The sequence below is a fragment of the Lytechinus variegatus genome, chromosome 3 (genome assembly GCF_018143015.1).
Source record: "Lytechinus variegatus isolate NC3 chromosome 3, Lvar_3.0, whole genome shotgun sequence".
In the NCBI taxonomy this organism is placed as follows: domain Eukaryota; kingdom Metazoa; phylum Echinodermata; class Echinoidea; order Temnopleuroida; family Toxopneustidae; genus Lytechinus; species Lytechinus variegatus.
In genome coordinates, this window is record NC_054742.1 from 40,350,772 (window position 1) to 40,362,981 (window position 12,210).

The 12,210-nt window shown below is 34.2% G+C and overlaps 1 protein-coding gene across 1 annotated transcript; it reads right to left on the reverse strand.

The window, feature by feature from the left end:
• Positions 1 to 2,458: 2,458 nt before the first annotated feature.
• Positions 2,459 to 10,921, reverse strand: LOC121411009 (persulfide dioxygenase ETHE1, mitochondrial-like). Its single transcript, XM_041603467.1, has 7 exons — positions 10,352 to 10,921; positions 9,360 to 9,504; positions 8,247 to 8,395; positions 5,300 to 5,441; positions 4,819 to 4,908; positions 4,252 to 4,368; positions 2,459 to 3,703 (listed from the first exon to the last, which is right to left on the reverse strand). The coding sequence occupies exons 1-7, from the start codon at positions 10,700 to 10,702 to the stop codon at positions 3,645 to 3,647; spliced, it is 1,053 nt and encodes a 350-aa protein (XP_041459401.1). The 5' UTR covers positions 10,703 to 10,921; the 3' UTR covers positions 2,459 to 3,644.
• Between the last annotated feature and the right edge of the window lie 1,289 nt (positions 10,922 to 12,210).

Genomic DNA, 12,210 nt, shown 5'->3' on the forward strand with positions numbered 1-12,210 from the left:
CATTATAAAATATATTCAGATTTACTCAATGGTACAGCAAGTAAAACCTCTCATAAATGATCTTATCATTAACAGTCAACATATACATTTTATCATGAAAGAGTACTTATACACATATACCCTTTAGTGATATTGCAAATTTTATACCACACTATTCTTGATTCACAAAATCCTTATAGCCTATAAAGTAAAAAATAATAATAATCAGGAAGACTATACATACATGTATATATATATGTAAAGGGAATCATGATTTTATCATGTGAAATACCACATTTGTACATGTATATCACAAAAATTTCACTTTTAAACTGAGCAAATATTGTCATATACAATAACTGTTTACAATATATCTTAGATTGATCTCTTCCAGGTTATTCCAAAGCCAGGGTGAAGATTAAAGTGATTGGTTAACATTGGTTTGACTTTAAAAAAATCTGAGCTAGAAGGTCACACTTGTCACCTGTGTCTGTGATATGTTACAAAAATGAAGCCCAGAAAAAATTGCATTCGAAAATAATTATTCAGTGCTTCAAAAATTGAAATATAAAGTGACCGGAAACACCATCCTAATTTCATCCCATACACTTATGTGTACTATTTAGGCGTCTATAAGACACCTATTTACAAAATCAGGGTTTGCCTTGTAGTTTTAGCTTTTCATTCTCAATAATGGTTGTTTTCAGGGTTTATTAGTTCTAATACATGCACTTGTACACATGTTTCATCTTGGTTTGAGAATTTTTTAAATCGGCTGCTCACAAAGTTGAACAATACCTTTAAGTCCATGTATTGTATGGGAAATGTTTCAGAAATTGTGCAACATCCACAAATGATTGGTGAACTCTAATTAACATCTTATATCCAGAATGGTCCTAAAACTAAATCTTGTTTTGGCCTGGAAAAAGTGCAGTAATATCACAAATAATGGTACAAATGAATTTACTGTTGCATGTGGTTCATTATTCTACAGACTCTTCATACACTTCATCATACTGTTGTGCATGTATGTTTACATAGACAAAAAGGCATTTACCCATAATGGCACTTGGTATCACTGATGTGAACAATTGATTGTAATACAATATACTATGTAACAGGCCAGTATTATCATGACAGAATACAGAAATATTTTTAGAGCATGATACAGTAAACATGGAACAAGGAAATAAAAAAGTGTCTACATTCATTTAGTCTAATGCCATTCCATCCATTGACATTTAGTCTTACAACCATTTGGTCCATTCATCACTTTGTCTAATCATCAGATCGTCTATTACCATTTTGTCTAATAACCAGTTGGTCTAATACCCATTTTCTTTTCATTCATTTTGCACGATTTACACGTTAGTTTAATTAGACCAAATGGTATATGGACTAAATTGCTATTGGACCAACTGGTTATTAGACAGAATGGCATTACACTGAATGAAAGAAGACCATGTGGTGAGTGGACAAACTGATGGTAGACCAAATGATAGTAGACCAAATGGCAAATGGACAAACTGGCATTAGACGAATTGGAAATAAACCATACAAAAATAGATTGGTTAATTTTCATATCACAAACCATGAATGCTTATATGGCACATACAGTAACTCGACTAAGGTGAAGTGACTTTAGATTATCCTCCTTCCAGAGGGCAGCAATCAGTTATGAAATGTACAAAGTTCTTCACAAAAATATTTTAAAGATTTCTGCAAAACATTCACATTTTATCACAAAATTAATTACTTTATCATACAACATACAACTGATGCTTATATATTTTAAATATCTGCCAGTAGATCTGTAAAAAGACTGAGTATCATACATACTCCCTTTCCTCCCTAATAAAGTTGATAGATGAAAAATAATTAAAATTGATAAATAAATCAGATTGTGAAAATGAAAAATAACTGAAAAATTGAAGAGTTGCGGAAATGTGAACATAAAATTGAGAATGCACTATCTAATTGTAAAGACTCAGACAAAAATATACAGGAACTATATATATATATATACTCATACCTTTAAACGTCTGCTACCGGCGGTTTCATGCCCGGACTTGAGGCGATCCTCAGGCAGACTGACGTTATTGGCTATTTGTGTGGTGCGGCGGGTCAATTTGACGCTTCGGTGGTTTCCGGTTTGGTCTCGTTCGGTGTCTGCACTTAGAAAAAATTTGACGCTTCAGTGGTTTCCGGTTTGGTCTCGTTTGGTGTCTGCACTTAGAAATGATTTCTGAGTGCAGACACCGAACGAGATCAAACCGGAAACCACCGAAGCGTCAAATTGACCCGCCGCACCACACAAATAGCCAATAACGTCAGTCTGCCTGAGGATCGCCTCAAGTCCGGGCGTGAAACCGCCGGTAGCAGACGTTTAAAGGTATGAATATATGCTATGCTTTATAGCATTGAGCACTTTGCACGGTCATCGGCATCTTCACATCTATGGATATATATATATATATATATATATATATATATATACACAAAAACAGGATAAGAACATATTATCCACAATGTGCAAGGAAAACAGGTTTCATATTTGTGTTTTTTCCCTGTCAGGTTTTTTTCTGTTTGTTTGTTATTCCTACCTTTGATCTCTTTGTACTCTGCACGTACAGATAAACTTCATTATATACATGATCTGAGAATTCAACTTATTTAATGTTGCATCACAATGGCACGTAATTGAATATTGACTGATGGATTACGTGATAATATTGAGCGACACACTACATATACATGTCACTTATATATCAAGGATCATTTTAAGACAAAAAGATGGCACATAAGTTCACAAATCACAACCATTACTTTTCCTCCTCACTGTAATGTAAGTTTTATGGGCAATTCAAGGTTTTTGTCAGAGGGGTGACTTTAAAAAATTTCTTTCACAAAAGAAAAAAAAAATTAAGAAACAAATTAGGGCATTTTGTTTATTATTAGCTGGCAGGCAAAAAGAAAATGTTATCAGATCAAAAGGTGGATTACTTTTCACAAACGAAGGGGGAAAAGGGTAATAAGCTTTATAAGATGTGACTTTCAGATAGATAGCCATTTATCAAACCATCCGAGCTTAAACTGAACTTATCATAATATCATTCCAATTACCCCATCTTAAGTCCAGGCATGAAGTTGACATTCATGTATTCTTGATTCCTACAATGAGATTTCAAAGTCTGTTTATTTCAACATCACTCATAAACCTGGCTCCTTTCTTTAATCATAGAACTCAAGTCTAAATTATGATTATTAAAACAAAGAAGGAATTAAGTGGATAGAGAGGAGCATCAATTACTTTAAAAATTCTCCCAATTTCAATTTTGATAAAAGTATCAATTACGATGATCATCTAAACTTCCAAAAAATACAGAATACTGTAAATAAGGAAGCACTTGGATGGTAAATGCAAGAAATACAGTCACATATACTTTTTACATCATATAAATGTGTATTGATGTATGAAGTAGCAGAAGAGAGTCGGATCCTACTTCTTTTTCAGAAACATGTTTGTATATTTTATATATCGCCTTGCACATTGATTCTTACATCTTTGATCCCAATTTAATCTAAAAACCATTGATCTTTTTAGAAGTCATCTTTGTCTTCAATATGGATGGATACAAAGTTTGACCTGACATGTCTCCATCTTCTCACATGTCATATCCCTCCCCAACGATTCCACAGACCAAGTTGGCAGGAAGTGCTTTGTCTGAGAAGTGAAAATACAGAGAGAATCATGTATATTATTAACCTAGTAAATATTGAAACTTATTTTCATTAAATGGCATCTAATCAGCAGTTCTTTGAAGTGATGCTCCATGTTCTCTCTGATTACACTAAATATGAAGAGTCAGATGGAAAATGAAAAGATAGGACAACATACAAGAACAAAGGCTCAATATGACTCAGAATCATGAGTCTTTATCAATATCTGGATTCATCTATTGTAGCCATGCTTTACTATGAAACAAATCAAATTTTACCCCAAAACAAACAATACCTCCTCATTATTTATGCCTTGACTAATACCGCATAATATGGTATCATTTTATTTGGGAGAGGATACTCTTTCAGGAATAGAGTGTTTTTTGTGTTCATTTTCTTAAAATTAAATTAGCGATTATTAAGTTGTAAAGTTTATTCTGACTCATTCAGTATATATACTATATATTTTTTTCTCATAAACCATTATTGTTCAAGCAAAATGAAATCATCAAACAAATCCACTAAATAGAAAGTACAGGTTGGAATACTCACCTATTGCTTTTGGGTAGGGGAGGTTAAGCTCATGCATGATTTTAATGAACTCTTCTTTCGTCTTGGTTAATCTCGGATTAAACAGCAATTCTTCTTTCACCGTTGTCATTGTCTGTCCTGCAAATAATATGAAATTGACAATATCTTTAAAGCAAGTCATAATATAGTTCTAACAGTATACAAAAATCTTTTGCAGCCACGAAAGCTAAATTGCCATGAAGATAATTTCAATTACCATGACAATACCAATTCAATTTTACAATAACTTTTATTTACGATAACAATTCAGATTTACAATAGTAATTTAAATTAACAATAATAGTTATAACTCACAATAACAATTCTAAAAACAGTAACAATTTAAGTAAACAATAAATGTAACTTTAATTCATAAGATAGTGTGTATCAGGAACAGGATATTAGATCAGATGATGGTTGTGGGTACTGGCAGTAGTGAGGGAAAATGTATGTACTCAAAAGATACCAATCTGTCAATCAGCAGATCATTAATAATACATTAATCATAAAGTGAATGGTACTTAAAATTGTGTCATGCAACATGCATACCTGTGTAGTCATGGGCTGGCATCAATCTTGTTGACAGGGGTAATGAAAGAATCTTTCCATGAACAGAGTCATAGAGTGTCCCAGAATCACCTATATGCGATCAAGAAAAGACAATTTTACAAATATTTCACAACAACAAATAAAAATTCCAGGACTCCATTCACATGATATCTGGGAATATGTACATTGCTTGGGGAAGTACAAACCAACTTGTCAGCATTCACATGATTTTGGAAAACGCAAGGGCATTTTGGGGCACAGCACAATGCGAACAAAACCTGGATGAACAACCTCAAAATGTAATGGCTCTGGCAACCAGTGGGTGGAGGTTTAAAAATTCTTGAAAATCATTATTTGAAAAACAGCTGGCATCAGCACCTCGGACCTGTAATTAGTTAAAATAAGTCTTTTGCTTCAAGACTGACTGGAAAATGGCTCTACATCTTTCAAGTGATATATTATATTGTAAAGTTCAGTTTACCTTCCTGGAAATCTGTCCTGCCACATCCTCTGATGAGGATGGCATCTCCAGTAAAAGCCATTACAGGGGTTCCAGTCTCATTGCGCAAAACATAGGTGACACACCCAGACGTATGGCCAGGGGTAGAACGCACATCTAGAGCCTGGAAAACAGAATGGTATGAAGTATAAACTATTTTTCGCATGTTGCTTTTATTTCCTTTTAAATATATCTTTCCATGTCATTACTCTTAGGAAAAAGAAACCCTAGGGAACCCTATCCACTTAAATTAAAAGAGAGAATATATTTATAGAGCATTTTAGAAAACAAATCCATCAGAGTTGGTTATGAAAGTGGGAAAGTTTGCTGAATCTTTATTTAGTTTCCACAGTGACCTTCAACTTGCCAATGATGAATCAAAATGGCACGTCTTCTGTATAAAACTTTCAATGTTTTGTACACAAAAGTTTATTTTTGCTCCATTATCTCAAAAGATACTGCTTCCTAAGTTTTGTGAGTTCAACATTTTGTGTTAAGTATTTTTTTTAATATGTACATATATCTTGAGCTAAGGAGACGAGCTAAACTTTGAGTATTGGGGAAAATATGAAATTTGGGGGTTGAGAACAATTCCAGCCAGGTGTGTGAGTGGTCACAAATAAAAAGATCTGAAAAAAGCTGAGTAGTGGTGAAAAAGTCTGAAATAGAAAGAGCTCCCATTCTTTTTGTACAGAGGAAAGCCCCCAAAAAGCTGAAATTAAGCTGAAAATCAAAGCAAAATAAATCTGAATAAATCTCTCACACCCCTGATTCCAGCGAACAAACTAAACATTTGAGGTCAAGATGAATACAATTTGTGAAAGTAAACAATATCAGAGGAACTGAACTTTGATAGTTTTTAATTTGACCTTTAACTCTTAGTTATTTTTAACAGAATAATAAAAACTGTGTTATTGAAATAAGAGTAATGTTTTTCTTCAGGTAGCCTAAATGTATGGTAGGCCTCTGTGAAACACATAAGTATGATAGGTCTCTTTTTCAATACAGTAAGTGTGCTTTCTCCTTTATGTACCTTGGAAGACTTGGTATGACCATTTCACACTGCTATTATAAAAGGGCCATTAAATTTTTAACATGATCAGAGGTTCTATAAAACCAATAGGACTTCTAAACATTTACAAATTTGCTAATCATTCTATGTATTTAAGAGGCACATTTTATTTGGATATGTTAGCATGGTAAAATTTTATGCACAGATTTGTTTGTTTATGAATCAATACCAATTGATAAGCTTTTTTGTTCATTTAGAAAAAAAAATAACTGAACAATGTAATGAATTCAAGTTCAACTCCCAAAACCATGTCATGCAGCACGTATCCACATGTTGCAAATAGCATAGGGAGATAAAAGTGATCTACATGTATTTATTCAAATATTGACTTTTGACTTCTTTCCATAAAGTGTGTCAGAGTAAAAAATGAGACCAAGAATTATTGATGCCTTGTCAGATCTTGCTCCAAACTACAATTTCAACAAATGAAGTATGTTGATAAAAGCTTTGAGAGACTCATCTTAAATTTCATAACTTATGATAGATATAAGCAAGAAATATGAAGAAAGTGTATCAAAAAGTTGATTGGAAAAAAAGCATCTGGGTTTCAAATAAAAAACACAAATGACAATTTTTTAAATTCATTTCCTGACCAATATTATGGCACCTGTTTGAAATGTTTGTTTGAAATCAGGTTTGCATTTCCATAAATTGCCTGGCATCCTGTAAACGATGTGACACATGGCAGGAGTGGTGTGGTCAAAATTGAGTGGTCACTGAATATTCTGTTTGCTCCTAAGCATTCCTTTGTTATTTTTTCTTGATCTATGTGTCAATAAAGGGCAGAAAATGAACTTCATCAAAATATAATTTTCTTTTTAAAATTTATATTCTGCGCACCATAAGAAAATACTTGGTACCCTTTCTTCAATCTTTTCTTTTTTTTACCCATGGGTGAAATATGCATAAGAAAAATGTGTTAAATTAAAGATGGGGATCCAAGATTTACCAAGTGACATTTATCAAGAATAAAATTTGTGACTAACTTATGATCTAACACTGATAAATTCAGAGTTTTTTTTTCTGGGACACTGTATTCGTCTATGTACAACTGTCTTTTGATCAATCTACATGTAATGCTGAGCTCAGCAGAAATGAATGAAAAGTAAATAATTCCTAAAAGGTCCCTAAGATTTATTTTAGTCCCTGTCAATCACATTTCAGGACTAATCAAATCAGACACAATTTATGCAGTACATGTTATGTATAACTGTTCACAAAAAGACTTCTGCATGCAAGTACAGAATATTCAACGATTGTTTACATATCCTTAACAATTCCCAATTTGTTTTCATTAACATTTTTCAGGTGGGGTAGGGGTTGGTTAGATGCTAGAAATTTACGCAATAAGCCATAAAATAGTTGGCCTACATGTTATAGCCTACAGGCATGATCATGCAGTCAATTCTAAAAATAAAATAACCACAATTTTATAATCTACATTTCCAATTTCTTCAAAGTGGGCTATAATTTTAAAAAAAATTGGCATCAACTATTTACCAGACTGGCAGATCAAGGGAATGGGTCCTCGCCCCCTGCTCCTTGAAGACACGTCAAATAAAAAACAGAAGGCCCAAGCTTAAGCCCCTGCAACCCATTGTTTCCCCTTTGTTTTGGCTTGTTAGAATTTTGGGGGAGAAAAGTCAGCCTTTCCTTCCTCAATGGTTGATCATTTTTCTCTGGCCCCTGCATTTACAAACTCTTCTGATTGTTTGCCATTACTTATTTTATTAACATGATTCAATGCACCATTCATTGGAGTTCCCTTATCAATGCTAGGACATATAACAATTGAGAGTAAAACATTCTTTTGGGTTTTACTGCTCAAAGTATAGATGCAGTTTAATGGTTACTCACCAAATTTCCAAACTTGATCTGATCACCCTCATCAATGTAGAGGTCAGCCTTGGCCCCACTCTTCTGACTGATAATGCTTTTACAGCCTGGTATCTTCTCTTTGATCAAACCTGTTCCAGTTATGTGATCAGCATGGCAGTGGGTGTTAACTGAGGAATGTATAAAAATGTGGAAAATTGAAATGTGCTATCACATAATTTCCATGAGAGATCTAGACAAACAACATCTTTTTAAAGGAGAATAGAGAAAGTTGTAGAATGATGGAAGGTTACGATTCAGGGGAAGTGATGTAGCATTAAATAAGAGAGGTGATACCACTGATGTAGATTCAAGAAGCAAACAACTTGAACAGGAAAGGGGGACGGGAGGTGGGTGGATGATTTATTGTGTTATTCCAATTGAAAACATGTAGCATAATGTCAGTTCCATTACATTTGCTCCAGTGACAATTGCTTTGATGGAGAATCTGCATCTTAAGCAAAATTGAAACATAAAACTAAACCTCCAAAACTAAATAAACCATCCCTATATTTACATTATTCTGGACCAAAACTTACAATCCTAACTCTAATCCTATGCCCTCTTGAGATATTAAGACCCAAGCAGATGTCGCAGGAGCACATGTCATGTCACCATGTCAAATGTATATCTACATGTAGTGAGACCTAAACAGTTCCCCATGTGAAATACAAAAAGAGATCGAGACCGAACTAGGGAAGATACAAGTGAGATACATGTAAGGGATCAGTAAAAGTTTGAGGAAAAACTTAATTTTCTAATTACCAATATTTTCTTGAAGAAATATTGAGAAAATACTGATACATGATCTTGATAGATCAATTGCAGTCTGGTACTGTGCATTCTAAATTCTAATACAAACAAAAGCATTCCTCATATTTCTCAATTCAAAAAATTATTTACTGGTTATCATTTTATAACACATTAATAAAAAGAGTAAAAAAGTATCTTGAGATTTCCCTTCCACGGACTTCATATCTGTCTGTTTGCACTTTATAAACTTGTTTAAACAGTTTAGTGGCAAATATTCATACTTCAAAATTTTCAAATACAAACTTTGAACAAACTGAAAGCTGATAAGGTACATGTACTTACTTGCATAAATAAGATTAAGCCCAAGATCTTCTACAAGGTGCAAGTCTCTCTTGACAAGTTCAATGACAGGGTCAATAAGAATTGCATCCTTAGTATCCTTGTCTCCAAGTAGATATGTGTATGTGTAGGACTGGTAGTCAAAAAGCTGAACAGAGTTAAAGAAAAAATAAATAAAGTCAAAGATAAAGTTGAGTTTTGATTAATTGGTTTTGAGATTAAATTATGCCAGAAACATCTAACTTGGCAGAAAATGTTGATCTTGAAATCTTAATACACCAATAGATTAGGGTTAAAATGTTAGCTTTTGAAATCACTGAAATAACACAGGAGTCTTACAAGGAAACGGGAGAGCACACAAATCTTGACCCATTTATTTAAGGATTTTCCAAAGGGGGGGGGGCCCATTTTTCCGAGAAAAAATTGACAAGCAAAGAAAAAGGGTTTTAACCAAAATTAAGGATATTTCATCCAAAAAAAATTCGACAAGCAAGAAAAAGGTTTCACTTTCAAAGGGGGGGGGGGCACAGGCCAACTGTGCCCCCCGCCCTGGATCCACCAGTTGTTTTACCAATATTTTTCAAAAATAATTTACAATATTTTTATTTTTACAATTATTCAAGAATTTCTATACAACAGTTATGTGTATGTTGCTAATAAATGTTATTTGAAATCAATTGCAAATATCAAATCTAGAAACTACAGGCAAATAAATTTGCACATCATCATAGATACCGTATTACTATAATTATAAATAAATATTAACTCTAATCATATTGGGATCTGATTCTGAAACAGGGTTGCAATAATTTAAGTTTTTTGGGTTTTTTTTACAAAATGTTGAGAAAACAGGCCAATGTTGTTAGACTATTGCAAAGAAAATAACATTAATTTAATAGACTACATGTACATCAGACTCTAATCTTTTCTTTTTCCATTAATGATAAAGTTAGGCCTAATGATGCCATTCAGTCGTAAATGTTTGAAATACTCACCTGCCGAAAAATAAGATTGGAAGGATCAGGAAGAATATCACTATCAGAAGACATGTTCCTCACAAGGTTAATCATATTACATGTAGTGTTAGGATTATTCCATCCCTGATTAGATTTAAATCTTGCAAGTCTATGGGATCCACTCGGCCTCGGGTGACATGTTGAAAGAGCTGCATATTTTGTGTGAGGTGCATAACTGTGATTATGAAGTCGACGTTGAGCATAGATGACACAACCCGCCGTGTTGCAGCATCTGGAGATGGAAGACGTCCCAATCCTAAGGTTAAGGCCTGCCGATATCAACTCTGCAGTGAGTTTTGATAAGCGTATCCCCGAATAATACGAAGACATGACGACGTCAATATGCAATTATTTCATCTGAAAATAATCAATACAGCAGGTCAGGCACAATAATAACAATAGCCGGTATAACTTCAGATTACACGCAATGTAACCCCACCTGTTCAGGTTAAAATTTGCGTAACTTATCACTTTGCCCTTGCCTTTGGCAGCTTATCTTTTGCTGTTCCTAGCTCGCCCGGTTGTACACTAGCAAGAGCAAGATCGGGAGCTGAGCTGAGCGAGGCCGGCCGCCGGAGCCTACCGTACTACTATACTAGAGCAGCAAAATGCCCTTTGAACCAAAGATTTAACCAACCTGAAGCGAGCGGACATACTCAGCAGACACTTTGATATCGCGATATCACAGATTGTCCAATTTCCGCCGATGTGAACACACGGCGATTTCCCGTTCTAATCACGTGTAGTCTCTCTTTCGCAGACCCTTATTTCTATTTTCAATTGAAGTTGTCTCTTAACCCTTATAATACCAATATTGTTAGTTGCTACCTTTTTTTTCTTTTATTAAAGATTCAAACATCCAACCAAACATGGCTTGTCGGCGAAATACCGGCAGGAAGAAGAAACATTTTGCCGTGAAAGAAGAAGCAATAAGTGGATGCCCGAACTTTTGGGAACTCTTCATGATTTAAGATTGATTTGTTTAGAGAATTACCAAAAAGTAGTTTCATCTTTGCATACTCGAATGAAAGCATCGTAGTAAGATTATTAATTTTAGTACTGAGGCTGGTAGCATTAAAAAAAATATGCCGTTAATGGGGAAATGTGTTGAAATCTCAACCCTTATAATATTAATATGTAAATGCGGATAAGCAGGATTTTCTTTTACTGTTATTTGGCTATAAGAGAAGTTTAAAAAATGTATGGAATATGATGTGCTATTGAAATATGTATGTAATACGAATTAATTGGACCTACCCAGGAAAATGATATGAATAATGGAAGGCCCAATTACCACCCCTTCTAATCCATTTTTGCTACCTGATTTCAGTCCATTAATTTTACCAAAGACATTTTAAAATTGTGATTATGCTTGTGATTGTAATTGCAATAAAACTAATAAGCAATAATAAAGTAACGTGACCTCATAATTTTAATTGTCCGGTATAGTTGCACAATTTTCATAGGCGGATCTAAGGGGCGAGGAAACCCGAGGCCCCCCCCCCCGAAAAAAAAAACAAAACAGGAAAAGAAAGAAAAAAAGAAAAGAAGGGGAAAGAAAGGAGGGAAGAAAGAAGGAGAAAAGAGAAGGAGACGAGTGAACAAGACACTGGCGTAAATCCCGGGGGATGGGGGATATACCCCCCCCCCCCACTTTTCGAGGAGGGGGGGGGATGGCTTGTACAAACATCCCCCACTTTTTACGAAAGAAAATAAAAAAAAAATCACAAGAGATTGTTGCTTTATTGGTAAAAATCCTTCCTAAAATACCGCTTAACAAATAAAACAATATTATTGAATCATAAAATGCAAATAAAGAGCCAGTTCACCATTTCCAA

Excerpts from the sequence above, each read along its gene's own strand:
- LOC121411009 (XM_041603467.1), bottom strand. The coding sequence starts at position 10,702 with ATGTCTTCGTATTATTCGGGGATACGCTTATCAAAACTCACTGCAGAG. Across the intron at positions 4,369-4,818 it reads GCCAGCCCATGACTACACAG|GACAGACAATGACAACGGTG; the intron begins GTATGCATGTTG and ends TATTATTTGCAG. Across the intron at positions 3,704-4,251 it reads CCCCTACCCAAAAGCAATAG|ACAAAGCACTTCCTGCCAAC; the intron begins GTGAGTATTCCA and ends TTCACTTCTCAG.